Here is a 23,411-nt window from a genome sequence, read left to right as displayed (position 1 = left end):
CGTGTCCCCTGGTACGTTACGATGAGAATGTTGTCATCCAGTTCGTTAACGATCCGCCGAGGTCGATGACGTCGGCTCGCTGGACGCAGGAGTCCGCGGATAAATCGGTCTAGTCTCAACGCCGAGACTTTTCGTTTTCGTTCCCAGAATATCCTAATAAAATGTCTAAGCCAGACCTAACGCGGTGCGCTGTTCATCTACAGCGGCGTACTTAACCAGGTAACCGTTGCAATCTCTCTGAAAAGTATACGTATGGCTGTTATAATGTAGAAGCGAGTCGTAACGAGACGACTGTTTTATTTTTTAATTATATTACCAATATTTGTTTGATTACTTAAGTTAATCGGTTAACTGTTTTTGACGAGTGTACTCGTCGTAGCATAAAATGTTCCTATTTCGAGCATTCGCCTCAAAAACGGCTACAGTAACGTCTACCTAATTGTCGCCGAAATTGTGCACTAAAACAGACAATTTGGGAAGAAGAGACGCGATTATTGCGAGCCTTGCGACTCGTTTTTTATAATTACCAATTGTCAATAACTATAAAAACGTGCCGCAACTGGTTAAGAACAGCATTCGATTCCGTCCCCGAAACTCAGCAAATTTTGCTTGCACGTCTCGTAGTCGCACATTTGCAGAATTTCCCCACTTCTTCATGATATGTGAACCAAAAAATCGCGTTACTCGTTGCATTTCCGTAACCGTTAACTCCGATGCACCAAAATAACGTGCAATGCAGATAATTTTCGCACAGCTTCTACTTCTCGCAAACACGTATCCCATCGAAGTCTGAATTAAATTTGCCGCTAATGGTAGCTACCGTGTACTTGCACATGGCCAACAAAGCGAGCGCAGACCGCCGGTAGAATCTGCGGGCGTATCGCGACAGCTGAAACGAAATCGCTGGATCGGGAAGGGTGAATTTGAAGTGGCTCCGATAAAATGCAGCCCGCAAACTCGTGCGCTACGAAAAGGTAGCAACGATAGCGAACGTTGGCGAGCTCTGTTCGATGTTGTCGGATGAAAAGCGGCGCGGGCCGGATCAATGACTCGTCGAACACGGTCCCGATGGCTCCTCTCGCCGGGTCCGCGAGTTGAAAAGCGAAGCGGTGTAGGTCTTTGCACGGGCCAGGGAAGAGGAGCGCGCGCGAATGCCGTCACGACTTTCGTGCGGCTCGGCTCGCCGCGGACTCGACACGTTCCCTTCCTCGAGGCTGGAGAGCACAGACACGGCTCGAAGAGTTAGAAAGTAAAACAGAGCAAAAGAACGAGCGTCTACACTGCGTGCGGCTAATGGCTTCTTTCACCGGTAGACGAGCAGCGCGGATCAGACTGGAGCAGATCGAAGTAGATCGGAGCGGAACGCTGCTAGACACGCCGTGGATACAGAAGGCAGAGGCTGCCAGACGATGGAAACGTCGATGTCGACGCGAGCCTATGATAATTCGAAGCCGGCTACGGAGGTCCCGGGAAAGTGTGCGCAATGCCGCGAGTGTGTATGCATATTAGGCCCGGCAGACTCAATCGGCCACTCATAAGGCGACTTTGACGTGCAAATTCCCGGTCTGCTTGAATTACAGATCAGTCGGCGGGTAGTCGCGGCCCTCTCTCAGACCGAGTTCCGCCGGGGCACCGACGCATTTCTGCATCTATATACGGCCAGATTTCCGATAGATCGATCCCGAGCCTCGTTTTTCTCCTTTTATAGCCGTCTGCGAATTATCCGCCGAGCTGATCCTCGACGCTTCCTTGTAAACGGTCCGAATAACGCGGCGAGCCAGTGACAAGGCGATTTCCCGACCCACTATGTAAATCGTGATTATTTTAACCCCTTTCACTGTCACAACGAGCCAGACTGGCGATCAAGACGCGCAAGAAACCGCCCTATCAAATAAGTTCAGAACAAAGAAGTGCTAATCGACGCAATTCCGAGGGAAATCGTAGCGCAAAAAGGATCCGAGTGCGAATACGCTAGCAAGTTAAATTGCGAAATTTTTTACCAGACGAACTCTTGCATAAGCGTTCTCACTTATTCGCAAAGAGCGTGTACGTATTTTTTCGCTACTTGAGAGCAACCGTCGCAGGTGGTTCCAACACGCTGGCCACTATGTCGAGGAAGTTTGCACATGCAACGAGATTCGGTCTCGCAAAAAAAGTGTCGCAAGTTGCACGCTAGTGTTGGAGCAAAATCAAGTAAGTTTTTTGATCTAATTCGGGTCTGAAAAAATTGTGAAGACGCACTCGCGTTCGGGGCGAAGGAACGCTTTCCAGGGAATCCTCGGCGTTATGTTTATACGGTTCCAAAGGATGGCCCGGCAAATAAACGGGAGGAGAGGAGTGCCGTCGAGGCGAGCAAACTCGTCGGTTAGATTCGCAAAAGCGACGGTAAAACGTTTCGGGACTCACTTTCTTGTAGATCCATTTGATGCTGCGGCTGAATTTCGCCATCGGCGAGTCGTCGACGAGGAAGTACTTGACGGGCGCCTCCTCCTCGAGGTCTCTCGGAGCGGGTTCCTGCCCGCGGCTCTCCGACGGATCGCTATTGTTGTCGATCGCGGGTTCCGAGTACTCGGCGATCGTCGACAGCCTCTTCGCGCGACTGTCGCTCCTCGACCGCTCCATCGTGTCTCATGGAAGATCTCCTCCGTCGAATTGCGAGTGGTATCGCGAGGTGGCGAGCCTAGCCGCGGAACGGCCGATCGAACAGCCGAGTTCGACGTCTCTCCCGTCGAATCGACGCGACGCGACGCGGCCGATTGGACCCGTTTCGAGGTCGCAGCAGCCGCTCGCTCGCATTCCCTGAACAATATCGAGAGAGTTCACCAGCCAGCCCGTGTGGTATTACGATTAATAATATTTAATGCCCGGCGGGACCGAAAGAGATCGAAACTGCGAGCCACGCACGTCCCAGCGGCTTGATCCCCTAATCGGGCCGCGCTTCCCTGATCCAGCGATTTCCTGGACGAACGTGCGCCGCGCGGATCAAGACTCGGCTGATTTACCGACTGAATCGCCCGCCATGGAAACTGGCCGGGATTAAGGCCAGAAGGGTAGCCAACCGGGCCCGGAAACACGCGTTTGCACTTAGGCCTCTGTCTCCTAATCGACGCTCGCGGAATCCTTTCCGGCTGGTGATCATCGATCATGGGGCTCGATGGTTCCTCGAACGTCACGGCTGCTCGTTGGAGCCCTACTGCGGGGCTAATTACGCGGCTAATCGAGCCTCGACTCGCTCGATTTCACCCGGAATAGGAGAAGAACGGAGCGATTCTCTGCTTCGCACTTGGACTGTCGAAAAAGACACGATTTCTTTGCCAGTCGTCGTTACAAGGCTGTTTCAGCGCGACGATTGTCGTCGTAACTACTTGGTTCTTGTTCTGACAGACTGTGTCCGACAGAAACAGCTAATCGGTGGGCAGTAATATGCATTTTTAGCGTCGATGGTTCCATTATACTTTCGAAAGAATTCCGTATATCCATTCTCTCTCTCTCTCTCTCTCTCTCTCTCTCAATTATAGTAATATAATATATTTATATATTTATTTATTGAATATGTACGGGAGACCACGCATTAGTTGTAAAATTAGAGGAAGAGAAGAGAAATACAGAGGTCTAGAATGACTTGATGCAGAGTCAAAATTTAAAAAATAAGGCAACCGCGAATAGTGAATTATTACATATGCCCTCGACACGCGGTTACACGTTTACATAGAATTCCACGAGAAAGGTAACAATTGATTTGGTCTACGTCGTGTCAACGTTGAGAGCCAAGCATGTCCGCGGGTTTAGCGTCGAGAATCGTACAAGAGCCCAGGATCTGCGGGATCCCGGAGGAACGCGCCACGGTGTCGGTGTTTAATCGGGTGTCTCCGGGCGAAGCTTACGCGGCTCGGTGTTATGAATGAAGCGTCGCGTTACGAGCCGAAAATAGTCCCCGGATCGGCCGTTTTCTCGCGGCCCGAATTAGCCGGTTTTAATTCGTGGCAACCGCGATACTCGGCCGCCGGCCGACGCGGGCCCGCCGGCCGGGGAACGCGAGAAAGGAACAACGGACGGTTGATCGTCCACCAAGAGGCTATTGTTCGCTTTGCGGCTCGCCGGCAGATGGTCCGGGAGATTTTCAAGCGATCGGGGGCCGAGACGCGCCGCGACGGTCTCGTTAATCCGACGCGAGCCGCCGGGAATCATTAATTACAGGAGTCCCGCCGCGCCGCACGGTATTCACGGGATTCCTCGAACTCGTGGGATCACAGGGACAGCCGATCGCGGCTAATAGCCGGAGCCCTCCGACCGTCGACCTTCGGTTCGCGAACAGACGGCCCTTTCACGAGCTCTCGACCGGGAAACTGCCGGCTCCACCCACTGACCAAGAGCCGCGGCATCGCGTCCGACTGCGTCGAACCGTCGTTAAATCTCGCCGGAGCATGACGCGAGCAAGGACGACAAGTAGGTCGGGTCGAGTGCGTCAGAAGACCCATCCAACAGTTCTGCGTCGCGAAACACACCGCTTCGGAGAACCCCGACGCAACGAGGGCGCCGGAGAGGGGCAGAGCTTATCCGTTTACGCGAAACACCGTTACCGGACTGGTTAGACGCGAGGAATCTCGATCGAGCCCCGGCGTCGATTTTTATCGCGCCGCCCCTCTAATTACCCGGGGACGAGGGGGGACGATAATTGGCCTGGAACACGCGAGAGCGAGCGGCTTTGTCGGGTCCCGGGAGCCGACGCTCCGGATCGCTCCGCGGGACTTTTCCTCTTTCTTCGTCGAGGATCATCGCTCCTATAAGTTAATTAACGCGCCGAGCCGGCTGGGACGGGACACGCGCGACGACGGGCACCGGAACTCGTTTAGAAAATATCTCTTTGAAGAGCGAGCGGGCTCGCTCGTCCGGCCTACCGTGCGCTCCGATCGATTTCACCCCCGATCGACCGAGCACCAGCGCGAATCCAACGATCACGCGAGCCAGAAGCGGGAGGCGTGTGCCACTGGATTTCCACTCGAAAATAGCACGCTCCTCCGCCAAGGTCGTCGCGCGATCCGCAATTAGATTCGTGCGAGACGGATCACATGTTTCGGGATCGTTCGCCGAGAGATCGATCGATTTTCACTGGAACCCCGCGCACAGACGATTCTCACCAGACGCGAGGCCTCGCGGGGCCTAGAAGGACGGTCCTGCAGGAGAAAGCAACCGGGCCAGCTTCGGAGAGAAACTGGAGCGCGGACGAGAGGCCCGGAGAGACGGAGGACCGGCGGAATCGGCCTGGCTCCGACCAACTGCAACTGCAGCTGCAACTCGCGTCTCGACTCGACTCGACTCGACTCGACTCGACTCGCCTCGGCGGTGCGACTCTCTCTCTCGCGGCACAACAGAGTGTTTTGACTAGGTGGTTACACCGCGCGTCGAGGATTCGCGCTCTCGCGCCTCTTCCACCGACTTCGTCGGCTTTATATTTAGACGTACACGCGACACGCTTCGCTCCCTAGGGTGCGTTCGCGCTAACAAGCCCGCCGCGACTGCTATCGCTCCACCCACGTCGCCCGGCTTCGCTCGCTAATCCTCGCGACGCGACGTTACGACTCTATCCTTCCATCCGACCGTGTCGTCTCTTCCTCCTTTCCTACTCGATCCTCGCTTTGATCCGTTTCGAAGATTCCCGTAGCGCCGATACAACGATCCCCCGCGATGCGGCCGACGAGATAAGCCGATCCTCCGGCGATTAACGCGATTCCACTCGGCTCTGTCCGAGAATCGCAGGGTCGATGATTTATTGACTCGCGAGGCAGGCTAACGTCTTTTTCTCCGCGCAGTACGAAACTGCGCTGTTTATTTATTGATTTATTTCTTCTTTTACGGGAATAAACCATTCGTACGCAAGAAAATGCCGGTCGCTAGGTGGGAAACATGTTATTCGAAGCGTTTCGTTACATCACACTCGGATGAGGCTGTCGAGGACGCAAATGATCCAAAGTGGCACAGAAAGAATTTGCGTTCCGACGTACGCGAGTTACTGGACCTGAATCGCCGATTCCGATTTCTCTCACGTCCGGTCGGAAGAGACGCGCGCATTTTACATGTCGTACCGGAACGTAAAAGTTTATTAAAACCGGGTTATGGTTTAGCAACAGCGTTTCAACACGGCCGCGTCACGCTTATGCGGCCGACGGAATGATTCGCTCAAATTAGAAAATTCATTTTCATGCTAATCTATTCTGTCTTCCTAATCTTATTCGGGTTCGCGTAAACGCGAGAATGTTGGAAACGTAATTCGCGTACGTTTCAACGTCGCGATTTGAAAGCGGAATAAAATGCTTCAAATTCGTGAAACCGTCGAGGCCGTCGTCGTCGCGATCGAAGTTTTGAACGATATCACAATCTGAAATCTAAGTATTAAAGATAACGAGAGATCACGAGAATGTACTCGTGAGCCAAGAGTGCTTTTTAATCTGTTTTACAGAAGAAACGACATCCACTCGAGCCCTACTTTCATGTACTCGTATCTCGTCGAGTGACGATTGTTAGATCGTGAATTTTATGTACTAATTGCAAAAAATATGTAAGTCTGGTAATTAGATCGTCTCTTCAAGCTTAATTCGATCAGTCAAAGCGTCAAGTGACAGGCTCTGACCACTTGTAGATTGTCGGCAAACTTATGTCATGTGGCACAGATTACTCCTACTTTACGAGCACAACATGCGAGCGGAGTGCAAAGAGAGACGAGCTGTCAGCAAGTTGGAGCACGGGACAATTTCTAAGGATTCGGGCGAAAGAGAATTTCGCCGTGTCTTAAAGCTGCGAACGGCTCTGCAGCAGCGCGGCGATCTCTCGGAGAAAGGCCTCGCAGGCAGAAGATCGTCTTCCTTTTCGGACAAGCGTGTCAATCTCGGACTCGGCTCCGAAACGCCGCGGCGTTCTCAGCCGTTTCACAGCCACCGTCCGACTTCCATCCAGCAGCTCTAGTGGCTGGTTATTTATATTGGAGCCATTTATAATTGCCGGACGGTAGACGGGTGGGAGAGAGTTTTCAAAAATATTTCACTCTCGTTTTTCCCCGAAGCCGCAATTGCATCATCGCGACCTCGGCTGTGCTCGAAACCGCTCTCAATGACCCTGTTTAGCCGCCTCGTCAGCTCGGCCGTCTCGACACCTAGCGACGCATCGCCTCGCGCCGTTCCGCCTCGGATTTAAACGGACGAGGGAGAGAGAGAGAGCGAGAGAGAGAGAAAGAGAGAGAGAGAGAGAGAGAGAGAGAAAGAGAGAGAGAAGGTGAGAGGAGAGAGACACAGGTTTTCTTTGGTCCGTGTTTGCCGGGTAGCTCGCAGGATGCGCGGCTGGTAAAAGGGCTTTCACGCTCGAGGAGATCGAACGAAATGAAATTATGTTCTGCTCTCGACGATCGACGAGCCACGGGTGTCGTCCCCGATAGCACACCTCGCACGCCTCTTGCCGATAATACAAATATCCGTCTACGTTACGGATTGAACGGGCGAGTACGCGTACCCGCCGCTCGTACCCGTACCGGTCGCGTTAAGTAGATTACAGGGAACACACATATGCGAATGAATATGTATGAGAGCCGGCCGGTGATCCGTGTCACGTACCCGGTGGGCGTGTGCGAGCCTCGTATCGCACGCACGTGGCCCACCACGCACGCACGCGTTCCACGTATCCACGCATCCACGCACTCGAGCTCCGATTGCGTGGGAGGAGAATAGAACCGGGTAACCGCGGACCCGCTACACGCGCAACGCTTCGGTTAACCGTGCCGCTGCCGGTTAGAAAAGCTCTGCCAACGAATCGAATCTGTCCGCACACGCTAAGAGCCTGGTTCTATCAACCGCCGCGCCAAAGTAATCCCTATTAATCGGTGGGCAAACTGTTAACGACTTATTCGCGTGGAAATTTAACATGTACAAGCATCAGTTGTCGTTTGGAAATTGCTGGAACATTGACAAATCACACTTCAGTCATTACCGAACACTCTGTACCTTATTAGCGATTCGAGAATCCTTGCGCTTTCAACATTGTCTGTTCCACTCCAGCCACCGACGCGACTTTCGTACGAAATCTTTATTGTCATGGGACTTCGATTATCCTGAGGGAAGTACATAAAGCGGAAAGTACATAAGGAAAGTACATAAAGTGTATATAAAATGTTGCTATAATACAGTAGTTCGTTTTGTTACAGTGCAAAATTTGATCTGCTCTAATTTGGACATGAAGCAGCGTGCACGTGGATCGGCTTAAATTCATCTATTATTGGTAATATTATTGATGAATAACTAACTTGTGCTTTCATTAACTTTGTTACTTGTATTTAACTTTTCATTTGTTACTGTACGTGTCACTGCTATGTGTAATTCATTGCGTAACTTAATTATGTAACTCCATTCTGAATATCTGTTTAGTATGTATGATTACATCAAAGACGATTCAGAATTCGTTCTTGCATAAGTGCAAATAAATCCTACATCTAATTCTGCCAAATGTCTTAGAAAAGAGTGTGACCGTGTAAAATTTATGACCGAAAAATAAAGCACAAGATCATATTCTTGATAATTATACTGCGGATTTTATACATTTGTGGTAAATTCGGATAGTTGAAATTTAAAGTAGTGGACACATTGAGGGAATTTAAAAATGTCGATGTGTTATTTTCAAACCATTAAGGTTATTGGAGAAAGAAAGAACGTGCTACTTAGTTCATATTTCTTGCGACTGATGAAGAGAATTTTTATTTTCCATAAAAATCTGCAGTCTATCGATAATGATGTAATCGCTACTGTAATAAATACGTATTAGCGACAGCGTGCGGTATAGATTGCAAGAGTAATTAGTAGGTAGCGGATTTTCATGCGAAATAAACATTATCTGCATCAATTGCAAGAAATAGAATCTTCCTCTAATAATATCGTAACAGATTAAATATAATACATTGTCGTTATTGAATTCTTTTAATCTGTCTACTACTTTAAATTGCAACTACTCCATTTTTCTATAACCTCATAAAATACAAATAAAATAAAAAAATAAAATAAAATCCAAATCTATGTTGTGACTAAGAAATCTCGTTCTCTTATGTATATATTACGAATCGTTTCGCACTATGTCCCTGTCTTTTGTACCTGCCTATATACCTTTTGCACTCTCTCTCCTACTCTCTCTTTGTCTCTGAGCGTGTGTTAATGGCCGCCGTACGAGCATCAAGTTACCCAGGGCAATAAAGTATTTGGAACAAACAATGAGACGCTAAAACGGACTTCCGCAAGCACAATTAATAACGTATCTTCCACCGGTATCGAACGGAATCGGCAAAACGAGACAGCGTATTCAAAATTCGAATAGAAATAGCAGCGAAGCTGCAAGTTCCATCGGCTGGAATAAAGATCGGAAGATTAGCTTGGTCGGAAGGGAATTTTCCGAGTGTATAGAAATCTTGGCAGGAGAGAAAGATAGCAGGACGTCGCGATAATGCGTCCGCGAGGCGTTCGTGGCGGACTGTCTTTCCCAGAAGGCGAGACGGCCGGTCGTCGAAGCGAACGAGTATGGCAATGCCGTGTACGGGATCGCCGGGTAACTTTGAAACAGCCGATACGTTATGGCGATCGCGATGCACGACGGCGGCGGTTGTTGCGCGTCGGTTCCCTGCCTATGCACGCTCGTTTCCTAGTACTTTATCTGAACCGGGTATCGGGATACAGCATACAGCATACAGGATACAACGTGGGCATACGGCACGCATTGTAGCACGTGTGGCTGCGCCGATATCCAAATACATCGACACGGTTTGTTGCATACGAGAGGGTGCCCCGGCGGAGCCACGGAGGACCGAAACTTCCCCGTCTATTTCTGTTTATTCGCGTTATCATTCACGCGAAACTCACCCATCCGAACTATGCCGGGGAATTAGAGTGGCTTCCTCGATGTCGCTACGGGAAACTTACCCGAAACTATCGCGCGTCTTCCTAACGCGGCACTGAATCTTCCGAACTATCTCGAGCAATTAGATATTTCGCGGCAGTTCCGCGATTACGTTTCACGCACAAGTTTCGGAGCTAGGTGTCACAGAGACAGCCCGCCGATCGGCGACTATCTACTCGCCGTATGTGTAGCTAAACGGGGAATTTGTTTGTCAGCTTTTCGATATCTCAAGAGATGTTACAGAATTGTTGATCGCGGACTAGTTCGTCGTCGTGCAGTCGACGCATCGTTAAGACCTCGCAGATTCGAGATCATCGCTAAACCTATCGAGCGTGAAATAGTGTTGCTTCGTAACGACGACGATACCGAATGTATTTAGGCTATTCATAGATGTAAAATTCTACACAGAATTCCATTTAAAGTTCCACGTGTAATTTCAATGAGTTTGAACTAAGAACTGCGAAGCAGTAATTCCAATCGGCTCGGTAAGTCCAGTGTCAAATGGCCGAACGACGGACGCGTTGATAATGCAAGCCGTCTGCAAAAATGTAGCAGGAACGCGACAGAGGGCTCGCACGAACGAAGCCACGAGGGCATAAAAGGAAAAGGAGCACGGTCCCGGTGAATCGGTCCCTTTCTTCGAACCATTAGAGCCCGGTCAGCTCACGAGCGATTATTAACGTGACCGCAGATAGAAAATCGTCGGCTGGTTCTCCCGGGGTTTTTCAACCGATGGCCCGGCTTCTGGACAACGTCATCGCGCCCTGAAAGGCACTGTAGCCTTTCGAGAGAGCACAAGGAACGCTTTCAGAGTGGAACGCGAACGATGAAGCGCAGGGAGGGAGTCAATGACAGTTCAACTTCTCCCTTTGCGCTGCTCGCGTTGCCCGACCTGCGCCCTTTTTCTTTCTCTTTGCCCTCCGTGTCTGCCCCCATCCGAGGCCTCGACCCGACCGGTATGCACTTTGCACTTTGCTCTCCGGTTTCTGGCGCGGGGACATTTTCGGTGCACTCTCTCCACTTCCTATCGGGTATTCTCAGTCTCGATTTTCCGACAGATAAACTTAGCAACGACACGAATTTCGCCGATTTCGATCGAACGTCAAAAGATCGACGGTGTAAAGTGTGACGAAGGTTCTATGGCCGCTTATCGAGCACTCGTGCTTCACTCTAGCTTCCATCTAATACATTTATATTTTCAAATTTTCCTGGACCTATCCTCGCAAATATCATCTACTTCATGATAATCTACTTTATAAGCTAACCTATTTTAATTTATTCCATCTAGTTTCTATTTCACAACTCCTGTTTAATTTTTGCTACACTTCTAAGTCATTCTACAACTTCATCTTCCCTCTTACCCTGCGATATACTCCTTCTAAACTCAAATCTGCTCTAGCTTCTATATGATATAATAGTTCACCGTATCATTAATATTTAAACGTGAATGTTGAACGTGTCCAATATAAATTCGAGCGTTTAACTACCTAATTCTCGGGGATCCTGACGTCAATACGATCACGACTATACTGTGATACTGCGACGACTAAACATTGTCTCTTGAACATAGACGGTTATTGCAGGATTCGTTGTTTGCTCACAGATTACTGAACGGCAGCATGAACAGTCCAGAAATCTGCGATCCTTTCAAACTACGAGGAGTATCACGTCCGTTTTCAAGCACGAGTATCTGTTTACACGGGAATCTCGCCGGGCTTTATATGCTCGTAATAACTGCATAAACGGAATCATTTGCAACACGAGTCAGTGTTGCGATACATTAAATTCTGATTGCACATATTGCCGACAGAATATATTTATAACTATTTAAGTATCGTCATGCAAACATCTCGCAGCACCATGGTTAATTTGTGTACTCTTATTACTCGGTGTTAACTAAAGAGCTTTAGCACGTAAATAAATCTATGATAATAAAGTAAAGTAAGTTGTACATCTGAACGAATAAACCTAAGCAGGCGACCGTTCAAGACCTGCCAGCGCAAACAATAACTTCTGAATTCGATTCTGACGCGAAACGCACGCGTAATCGTCGCCAACGCGGAAACCGGGTTACACGAGAGTAATCGTAACTCGGCCGTCCCAAGATCGGCAAATAAAGCGAGAGCGAGCAGAGAGAGGCTTGGATCAACGCTGCGACGACAGCCGGAGCTCGCGCGGGTATATACGGGTCCCGGATTATCGTCCGGAGAGGGATGCTTGAAAAGTGCCACCCTCTCTTTAATTAAAAGAAGCCACTCGGCCCTCGTCCCGTCTCTCCCGTAAATTCAGCCTCTGCTCCGCCTCTGCCCGATAAACGTTCCGCAAGCTTTTTAGCCGTGGTACAATTACAATCGCGTTACTCCAATTCCGAGCTCGGATGGAGGATCAACAACGGGAGCGACGGATATCTCGTCGCGTCGACGACGAAAGATCTTGGAGGCGGATTCGACGGCTATTGCGGCGAACGACGTTTGCCGATGATTCCGATTACATGTTTCTCTGGCATCGAAAATTACGATAAAGATAAGATCGCTCTATCGCACGAATGTTGCGCTGCAATCTGGTTACACCATCGTTGACGAATCCGAACATTTAAGTCCGATTAAACGGATTGCTAACAGGTGTAAAGGATTATATCGTCGCCTGCGTTCGGCCGTACGTTCCGACGCGCGTTCCTTTCTCCCGGTTACGAGATTCCGGGATTTAATTCGAGCATTATGCGGGATGGACCACGTAGACGGGATCAGCGAAATTTCTCGGGGATTGGTGCGACACACGCGGAATTCGGAAGCGACGTCTGGGAACTGGCGTTCGCGCAGAATTCGCGCAGAATTCGCACCGAATTCCCCAGGTGGTTCGAGAAAGCCGATTAGAGAGAGCGATCGGGGCGGCCGGGGGGGAGGGCGGCGGGTCAAAGGTGCGGGAAAGTATGTAGGTTGACGCTGGTGCGCTACGTGCTGCCACAATGCAGGCCTCGGATCGCCTAATTGAACGACGATAACGCGTCTCGCGCGGGGATACCCGCCGCCCGATATCATTCATCGCACGGACGCACATTGGAATTGAATTACGAGCTCGTGGATAGATAATTATGATTCATGGGGGCGGTTGGTGACGAGAGAACAGAGGCCGTGGCAACGAGTCGACGATATTTCCTTCGCGAGCCGTGGGCTTCGCTACAGGGATTCAAACCCGAGGACGGTTACTATAACTCATACTAACCACGAGGGAACGGTTTTTATATCCTGGAAAGGCGGATTACTATTAAATAGCGATCAGGGGATTTTATACTGTGGAGATCTAGAAAGCAATTAACGCTAGATTTAGGGAACATTAAAAGCAGCTGTTTTATATTACGTTATAAAAGCGACGAGAAGACATTTATTCTGATTTTTAACCGGGGCTATTTTAATATTCGTCGTAAGTAACACATGTAATAAACAAATAGCTCATAAATGTGTCTTTACAATTTGAATAATCGTAAATTAAAACGTTAGCGACTCGTCATAGTGACGGGTTCCGTGAACATCGTGTTGATCAATTTCGTTCACTATGTCTCGCGATGAGCTGTCTGCGTTCCATGTTCAACAATTGCAAATAGACGCACCGACCACAATGCCCTATTAGGCATTCTTTGCTCATTATTGTCCTATACATACATTAACGTCGAAAAAGACACCTTTTCAAACAGAATAATTTTATTGATAATTAGTCCGAGCGATTGAATTTTCTTTTGAGATGTTAGTTTTTTAGAGAATGAGTGTACATTAATTTTGTTTAGATTGCAATTGATCGGAATGATAAAAAAATTAGAAAATAATCTCTTTTTAACTTTCTTATCTTATCTTATATATGCTGAAAATGTCCTCGAAATCGGTGGTAAATTGATTTGCAAGCATCTATATTTAACTGTTGTACATCGTTATATAGAAATGTTGTTCGAAGATAAATTCTATTATTTATTCTGTGTTAAGAATAAGAACACAGAACGCAGATATAGTGCCTCGCCGTAAAAGAAAATCAGAAAATTCGTCGTAAGTATGTGATTTCAATCAGAAAATATTTGTTACCGGTTACGGATGCTTTCTACCCCATAGTGCGACGCTGCGTTCGTGGAACGTCTCTCTTGTCTCCTCCGTTCCTCGCTATTCGTAAATAACGAGAGATCCCCCGGGGAGACGTTCGGGCTTCGAAGGGAGCAGAGAAGACGCTAGGCAGAAATTTCACCGACGTCGGCAACGTCTCTCCTCACGGGTCGCGTTCCACGCGGAAAGGGAACGAGCGTCTGAAACTTTGTGACGTCGAATAAAAGGTACTTACGGAGGACGCCTTAAAAGTGCCCCCAGCGAAAACCGACCGAGCGCGACCGATCGAACGACTGCCACGAAGCGACACGAGACACGGGGGAGGAAGAACCAGCTCGTCCCTGTCCACGCCAGCCGGCAAAACCAGGCATTTAAATCGTAGGACACCTCCTCGGCGAGGCTCGCGGACATTCGCGAGGAAAAGTCGATTGATCCTCTTCCCGTGTCAACTACTATTTCACCGTCTGCAGCTCGTCGTAACTTTTAACTAGCAATCTGACTTATCGATATTTTATCAGTCTTTAATTTCGTTTCAGTAAAGTTTTGCCGTAATGTCTTATCTTGTTCCGTTGTTTTTCTCGTTTGTAATTAAGGTGCTTATGCGATGCAATTTTAAAATCTTCGCATCTTTTTACCAGTTGGCTGTTATCGACGAGTGATGATAAAAAAATGGTTACAATTTCCTGTTTAATTTGCAATTTTAATGTAAACTCGATTTTAACGTAAACTCGATTTGAAGATGTTTCGACTATTTGGAGGCTAATACGAAATAAAAAGATATAAAATAATTATACATCATATGAAAGAACTGTAAATAGAGTATGAACAAAGTATGTGTGTCATGCTACGTTAGTCATCGCAACATCGCTTACTTTTCGCGACACATTTTAGGTGCTCAATATTCAGAGAGGTCGCAACAGCAAACCGGTCAATAATTATAAATTCGTTGTTAATTTGTCTCCAAAGGTTGCGGTTCTACATTTACGAATTTCGAGTTACACCTATTACTTAGAATCTCTATAAAAATGTCGGTCTATGGAGATTTAAGCCAGCATCACTCTTCAGTGAAACGAGCGCAGATTCGTTCCGAGACGGCCCTCGAGTAATCGCATTTCCCGTTGCGAATTTGCATAAAAGAATTCTTATCTTATTAACCATTATCGTCATCTCCGCTCTAACTTCCCTTTCTCTCGTCCAATTTTCTCTCTTCATTGCTCCCTAGAACCTTCCCAGGATCTTTCCTCTCTCCTGGACCCTTCCCTAAATCCTTCCATCCATTTCTCAACCGTTCCACCACCACCATCGCCGCCGAACACTCGTCGAGAACAGCAACGCCGAAGAAGATCTCTAAGCGATGCTCGGCGAGCTTGTCGGACCGTGGAAGCGCGTGTCCCTGCATTGATCGGATTTCGCGGTTTGCAGAGTCGAGGCACGGAGGAACGGCGTCGCTCTGGAACAGCTCTCGAACAGCAACGAAACCGCGGACGGAAGAGCAGCGAAAGAAAAGCAACGTCGATCTCGCACTACCGTTAGCGAGGCCAGCGATGCGCGAGCTAGCTCGCGTTCGTGTGCCGGGTTCTCTCTGCTCGTAGGAACGTGTCCGCGATCCCGGCCGCTTCGCCGACCACTTTCTGGCCAGCTATTCTCCTCTCTCGCAACGTACGGCTGCGTTCGTGGAACGTGCTCGACTTCCGTCGAAAGAAAACCGCTGGTCGCCAAGCGGCCGGGACAAACGCGACCGGTCGCGGTTTTCTCGCGCGAGCATCAATCGCCGGCCGGCTGCGCGTGGTCGTAAATCCTTGTTCCCCCAGGTCGCGTCCGGTCGTTTGTACGTCATAAACCCGTTTACGGGCTCTCTAATCAATGAGAATTTATAATGCCCGAAGAAAAACATTTCCCTGTGTCGGCTCCGGCGAAAATTCATCGGCTGTCGAGCCGAGGTTTTGCCGACGTCTATCGCCCGCTGCATCGAGCCAAACGCTCATCCTCTGTCCGAGCATGGTCTGCTTCTAAGCCTTCGACGATTGCCAACCGGCGGTTCTCCTTCGAACGACACGGTTCTCGTTCCGGATGAAAAATGGAAAACGCGCAGCGCCCGCCGGTGCTCGCTCTGCCCCGGCAACGGCGAGTCACTCCGGCACTTTAGCGCGATTCATTTAGCCGAGAAATGGCTAACAGAAAACAACCGTGAAGCAGGAATAAATGATGGCACATTTGTAATCATTTCGCGCGAGTCGATCGAAGATAGAGGCATATTGGTTGCGGAGAGGGCTCGCGAAATAGCTCGCGCGAAATTGCTTTGGTACATCGGAAAACCGGAGCAGGTAATCTCCGAACGAAGCGACGAAGAAGGCTACCGGAGCTTCAAATTGCTTGTATAGCTCTGTTAATTGGTTCGAGCAAAAGCTAACCGAGCCACATCTAAAAGGTGCTAAACGCCCGAAGAAGGTAGCGCGGCGGATCCGCGCAAAACAGCGCAACTCGACTGAAACAACTGTTTTCCTCCGCGAACAGAAACCCGTCACGCCCCGGATCGGCGGCTGGAATTTGTCCAAGGATTGTTAATTTAGTTCTTCTAACTGGGACCGCGTAAAACGGTACCGGCACTCGGCGCCCCGCCCGTATAGTCAACTTCTCCAACTACGTCGCGCCGTTTTTCGACAGCGAACAGAATGTCACGGAATATGTGTGCCGTCACACGAGTAGCCGTCCACGTCTATCGAACGGGTACTAAAGCCGTTTAGTACCGTGTTTTACGCCGGATCCCCGAGGAACAATTCCATCCGGCGCGATATCATCCTCCAAGCGTATCGCTCCTTCGAGAAGTTCATAAATCTCTTCGGGTGCTTTTCATCGATGCGCGCGCGCGACCTGCAGTACTCGCGAGGGCCGTGTTACGACTCTAAATTATAATGAACTCGAGCCAAATTTTCTCGGGAGAAGCATCTCGAGGGAAAGCAATTTCATGCATTCTTTGAATTCGCAAGACGCGAGCTGTCGGTACGTTCCTCGTTCAAACGAATAAATTGTTCCGACTTTATGGAATCTTTACGAGCCACTCTCGTCGACTTTTATCAAATGCGTGTCACTTTATAAGCGACGTTTGGAAACGATGAAATTAATAGAATTTTGTGAACTTTAGATAAAGCGTTTAAATGTGAATATTCCGTGAGTACCGTTTTTTAACGAGAAAGTGATTCGTTTTCGTCTGGAGAACCTATTTTGGTAATATTCGTCAATTTCTTCTTCAGCAACAATACATTTCTCGTATTTCAGAATGTCGATTCTTTTATAATATTATTGTGTTATTGTTATTATTTCAAGAAATAAGGAATACTTTGTTTTATTTCAAAACCTGAATAAGTAAGGTCAAAATCTGATTGTTGAGGGTAAAAAACATTTTCCACGAATATCATAGAAACTATAGCTAGAGGAATGGTGGAAACGATGAAGTTGCATGTCATAGTTGCGACGACAGATTTCAAGTATAATCATTTGTTTACGTAATACGTTCGATATCATTTATTATTCACACGTTATCGTAATTTTTCAGGCATTCCCGGTGCCCCGACAAAAAAATGTTCCGAACAAAAATGGATCAGTACTCTGGCTTCTATAAATTTCAATATAAAAAATAAAAAAGATTTTTGCTTTAAATAAAAAATTAGAGCCGCCTCGATTTGTCGATTGTTACTATATATCTTTTACTAAATAATGTTACATAAAGCGGTCTTTAAATATCGAAACAATGCTAGAATCGTTTTCAATATCTAATGCTTCGATTGGGACTACTGTCCGCGGGACGAGCTAATAACGCGAGTGCTAACAAATACAAGCCACCCCGTAGATTCGCATAAACCGTCCACCGTCTGGCCAGACGTCATTTGTCAGGATCGACGGCGAGTCATTGGGTCAAGCGTCGAACCGCCACACGGTGGATACGCGTCGTCGCAAAGTCATATATCATTTGCATCGTTCGCCGCAACGTGCCCTGTCATTGCGGATTCTCGCGCGTGTGCTATTTGCCCGACGCAAACAATACGAGGCTGCAGGATGAAGAATTTATATGGGGGTTAATTAAAGCCCTCTCCCCCCCCCCTTCCTCTCTCATTGTCCAACCGGCTCCGCTGTAATTGCGTTATTTGACTCCCCCGCGAGCTCTGCCCGTTCCTCGCTTCGCAGATTGTTTTAACGCTGCGCTGTCTCCTTGTCCGACATCCGGACGGGAATGCTGCACGCTGCACACGGATCGGCACACTTTCCACGAGGACTCCGGGCTCCGCGGAATCGCGAATCGGTCGGATTCAATTTTCCGCGCGCAAAGACGTTTCTGCGGTCCGACATAAACGGCCGTTACAATGGCGATGTTACATTGCGTTGCCCGGTAACAAAAGCGTTTCGCACACGCTTAACGATGAGAAAAACTGTCATTACTTTCTCCAGCATTTTTATTTGTGGGAAACGGCCACCGAACTATGCGGGATTATTCGACTGATATGTATGCGATAGGAGCGGGCGCGATATAAATATTCCGCATAAGAATAGAATAATATGTTGCATAAGTCGCGGTGGAAAGCAACGCGTTTCGTTACGGTACAACCTACAACGTCATAATTCTTCATTACCCAAATACGTTTCATATACAGGGTGAATCAGCAAAGATTTTCACCTGACTGCGATTCACTTATATCGCTGGCCATTTTGTGGTCATAGTGTAGTATTTAATCATTTGCCATGAGAGAGCTTTTTATAAATCCAAGAGTTTTGACATTTCAACTGTGGAACCGGTTAAAACTACCAGGTTTGGTTGGTTTAGTGTCAAGCTAACCAAAGTAGTCCACGCGAAGAGACAAGTAAAGATTCCATTTTCCAAACATTCATGACCAGACCGTGTATTTTGAGCATTTGTGACAAAAACGAATGCAATTTTGAGCGACGAAAAAATTCAATTCGTTGAGAAGTATCGATTTTCTTCGAGGCTATTTCCAAGTTCTTGAAACGAATAAAGAAAGAATCGCGTGTGCATCTGGCCTTTATCTCTCGCAATTGATGCAGACAATTTTTACGTTGCCCAAAGATCCGACGATCTCTTTCGATCTCTTTCATAATCGAGGTTCTGCCGCATTTCAAGAAAAACCGCAACGACATAATTCTACGCCTAATGTATTCGAACGAGGCCACGATCCGTCCGCAGTCGGTTCCCGACAAATTGATTTCGAGGATATCGTCGAATTAATTGGTCCGCAGCGGCCACCGATTATCCAGTGAATCCCGCGAGCAGCATTCGACTGTATTAATCGCGACGAGGCCCGCAGACACGTCCGAATGAGTTAGAAACGCCGGAGAAATCGGGATCCGAGTTCGTTCGACCGCGTTCGAGGCGAAATTCCGCGGGCCGGAACGGTCCCAGAATCGTGCTGGCGAAACGGCAATTGCAGACGGGCTCGGGCACGTCGTTTACAGGGCCGTTAGCCGCTTGTACGCCGTCGTAGTCAACGGATCCGATAATTAATTTAGCGACGGTAATCGCATGCTGAACCAGCCTGCACCGATCCATCGTGCGACCAATAGTTCTCTGCCTTGTTATTTTACGGAGATTCTCCACCGTGACATTTTTAGCTTTATTTCGTGTGTCATGCGCGCTCTACGAAGAGTTGCCCAGGATCGGGTATCTACAGGGTGTCCCAAAAAGGTCTCGCAATCCGGAAATGGTGGATTCCTTAGGTTACTTGAAGTAACTTTTTCCTTAGCGAAAATGCAAACCGCGGCTTCGTTTACGAGTTATTAATGAAAAACGCCAACCAATAAGAAGCGAGCTCTGCTGACGCGAGACGGCCGAGCCAACGAGCGCGCGAAGCCCAGCACCGCTTATTGGCTCGGCCGTCTCGCGTCAGCAGAGCTCGCTTCTTATTGGTTGGCGTTTTTCATTAATAACTCGTAAACGAAGCCGCGGTTTGCATTTTCGCTAAGGAAAAAGTTGCTTCAAATGATCTCAGGAACCCTCTACTTCCGAATTTCGATTTTTGAGACACCCTGTATGTTCAAGTGGAGCCTCTTATCGGACGCTCGCGCAGGCGACTAAAGTTTTCATCATTTCTTTACCTTCAATTTTTCTCGAAATTCGCAATTTTCCTGTCCGAAAGTATAATACATGGCTGTACTAAACAATTCAAGTTAAGCAATAGCCTGAAATACAATTCATTGACCGGATTCGCAATGAAGTGTGTAAAAGAAACATATAATTGTTTATTTTTACACCAATTACAGGGATCCCAGTGTTATGAAACGTCTGTATCATCGAAACTGGCAATAGAAAGTGTGCTAAACAAGCAACACATAATGAGTAGACAGCGCAGAGCACACAGAGCAGCGAAGACGGAAGAAGAATTTAAAATGACTGCAGCATTACTTTCACTGTATTAACATCATTGGAGGAAGAAATAATGAGCAACATCCCCTGAACATCCATCGAACGGTCAATCATGACATTAGGCCGCGAACACTTATCTTATGACCACCGATGGAGAAATAGACATCGGCCGGTCGACGCATTTCTTTTGCCAATAAAATCTCGAACGAACCTTCGACCACGCACGACTGCCTATAGCCCTCGGTTCGTAACAGCCTTAAAACGCGCGCACGCCCGGTCTTATCGCGTCCCAGTGTTTCCTATACGCGATCACCTATTTTCCGCGTTGATTCGCCGGCCGGATTAAAATCGACCACCTCGGCCACGGCCCGTGAGCGTTTTGGTTCCGTGTACCACGGATTATCGAGACTTCGCTTTAATAGAGAAAGGCTCAGGGCCCCGCTCATTGTTCTCCATCGAGGGAAAATTAATTGGAACGCGACGGCGCGACGCGGCGGCTTGTACCCGACTGGAAATTTGTCGAACGATTAAAACGAGGAGGGGCGCGTCGAATTACGCGCAGTCCGATCGGGATTTGCAACAATTGTCGCCGGCAAACAACCGTCCCCCTTCCACCAGCTCGCCGTTTCGGCCCAGGTCGCTCTGGATCCCGTATTTATCTCGCGCCGGCTCAATATTTATTTTTCACGTTTGTCCCGCACCACCCGCCCCACCCATCAGTCGCAATTAAATAAGTTGCGATCGATCCGACCGTTGGATTCGCGAGCCGGGTCCGCGATTCTTCCGTTACAAAGCTTGCGCATTCTTCCCCCCCGTGTCCGTTAATTAACTTTCTCAGTGCACACATTTTTCATCGGGCGTGTCTCTCGCTTCTTTGAAATCGAGAGCTGTGAAAGCCACGCCTACGCAAGGGCACCCTAGATGGAGAGACAACGACATATGTCTATGACTATTTCTATTGTAGGAGACGCGGAAGATCGTGAGATACTCGGAAAGGCACATGAATAAAGATTCACTTTCTGCTTTATTTCGATTGTAGATGTTCGGCTTGGATTTTCTTACTGAATTCGATGGTAAAGTCTCCCTAAGTGACGCTCAAATTGCACACAAAAAATGGACAATTTGAGAAGAGAAGACAGGATTATTCGAACCTTGCGGCTCGTTTTTATACTTGTTGACAATCGGTAACTATAAAAAACGAGACGCAAGGCTCGAATAATCGTATCTCCTCTTCTCAAATCGTCCATGTTTTTGCGCAATTTGAGCGCGAATTAGGGAGAATTTACTGTACTCGACAAAATACGGCTTCTGCTTCTCGCGACATTCAGGAAGAGGAACTTTTATGCGTTTTATAACGTTTCGCGTTTTTATAACTTTTAGCGTTTCTAGTGTTTTTCAACGTTTTACGGTTACATTTTGCGTTTTCTTTCTCTCGATTATGATGATTTAAATATTTCGACTCGCATATTCGTGCTTATTTAAGCTAAAACTGTAACTTACGGGGTACATACTCGGATACCCGGGTTACCCATGAGATACTTGGGTAAACGAAAATTACTCGAGATAGTCGGCTGCCCGAGTACTTGTTAAAAGAATTCAACTGTAGATGTTCTTGTTTGCGGAAGCTAGGAAACATGTTTCGCTAATAAAATTAAATAACAAGTAAAAAGAATCCAATTTATTAAGAAGATATAAAAAGAAATAGTTTTTCTATATTGTTAGTCCCTTGCCCATTAATTAATGTTTTTATCTGTGTACTTAATTTTACATAGCATATCATAAAATACTATAATTTCTACTATAGAAATAACTTGAAATTGTGCTTTGTATTGTGCAGAGGTCCACGCTTAGGCTCGGTGTCCTCGGCGGGACTCGAAGGACTTCAATTATGAATAAAAGAAATTAATAATTAGTGTTAAAATAGTAATAGCTCTTGTAGACTATTATGATACCGTACTTGTGATATACTCGGCTACCCGGCCCTCTTATAAGATACCCGAGTACAGTAAATTCTCCCTAATTGACGCTCAGTTTAGGAACAAAAATGGACAATTTGGGAAGAGATTTTGAAGATTAGTTGAGTCTTGCTGCTCGCTTTTATAGTTGACTAACTATACTAACTGGTAACTATTAAAATGCGTAGCAAGGTTCGAATAATCGCATCTCTTCTTCCCAAATTGTCCACTTTAGTTTCCAAGCTGAGCATCAATTACGGAGAATTCACTGTATTTTTGTTCTACTCGTATGTCTCGAGCAGAGGCATTGGCTCCAATTCAGACTGAATTAAATTTCGAAATCGAATGGACAAAATTTGAAATAAATGTGTCATCGTTTCCAGCGTTAGGTTGTGCTTCGCTCGACGACATTGCGCAATTGCGGGTTTGCACATCGAGAAAAGAGACAGGAAAGGACTCGAGAAAGGTGGATCGACGTCGACACATCGGTTTCGCATCAAGGAATCTTGACTTCGTTATCAGGGATTATCGTCGTGCCTCGCTGTGCTCGCTAATCGCCGATGAATCGAGACTGAGGCGACACGCGATCTGGTTTTAATTAAAATTAGAATAGAGAGCACTCGGAGACCGAGGCAAGATCAATGCTGACTACCGCGTCAGACTCGAAGATGGAAGGGAAACTAACCGGCGCCACGCGACGTGTGGTGGAGCGTCTTCAAATAGCCTGATTCAACAATGCCGGGGCGCTTCTCTTCCGCCGATTAAATAGATCAGGGCCGTCCGAGTTACGATTGTTCGAGAAACTTTCGGGGGGCGCGTTTCAGTTCGGGTCACTTCCGCGCGGTTCTGCCTCCACCTCCTCCACCCCATGGTCCTCTTCTCGTTCCACCTCGTCCTCCTCTTCCTCCTCCCACGCTTGGCTTGCAGACCAAGCAAACCGTGACACCCGGAATCGCGTGGCGGAGAATCGCAGGCGTGACGGAACGGCTTCAAGTTCGCCGGGGAATTCGTAAAAACGTTTAACCTCTTGGCCCCGGGGCGGTCCAGGCGAGCCGTTTCGCGCGTTTTAGGTCGGCCGAC

The 23,411-nt window shown here is 48.0% G+C and overlaps 1 protein-coding gene and 1 long non-coding RNA gene across 7 annotated transcripts in view; one reads left to right on the top strand and one right to left on the bottom strand.

The window, feature by feature from the left end:
• The window catches only part of LOC117219938 (uncharacterized), a 202,552-nt gene that overhangs the window by 140,885 nt on the left and 38,256 nt on the right, over positions 1 to 23,411 (bottom strand). Inside the window, exons 1-2 of one of the 6 annotated variants that reach the window (XM_033469507.2) lie at positions 4,899 to 5,354; positions 2,407 to 2,799 (exon numbers count right to left, since the gene is read on the bottom strand). The exons of 3 other annotated variants lie outside the window; for them this stretch is intronic. In XM_033469507.2, the coding sequence (XP_033325398.2) occupies positions 2,407 to 2,622 (216 nt within the window). In that variant the 5' untranslated portion in view covers positions 2,623 to 2,799; positions 4,899 to 5,354. Of the gene's footprint in view, positions 1 to 2,406; positions 3,476 to 4,898; positions 5,355 to 23,411 lie in introns of those variants that run through there. 2 more of the 6 variants (XM_033469505.2, XM_033469509.2) reach the window with 2 other exon arrangements.
• Positions 7,106 to 11,872, top strand: LOC117219940 (uncharacterized). Its single transcript, XR_004490135.2, has 2 exons — positions 7,106 to 8,262; positions 11,525 to 11,872. It is a non-coding gene; the product is annotated as an uncharacterized LOC117219940 (long non-coding RNA).

This window comes from Megalopta genalis, chromosome 10 (assembly GCF_051020955.1).
Source record: "Megalopta genalis isolate 19385.01 chromosome 10, iyMegGena1_principal, whole genome shotgun sequence".
In the NCBI taxonomy this organism is placed as follows: Eukaryota; Metazoa; Arthropoda; class Insecta; order Hymenoptera; family Halictidae; genus Megalopta; species Megalopta genalis.
The sequence above is the reverse complement of the archived record's forward strand: the minus strand, read 5'-3'. Positions and strand labels throughout refer to the sequence as shown.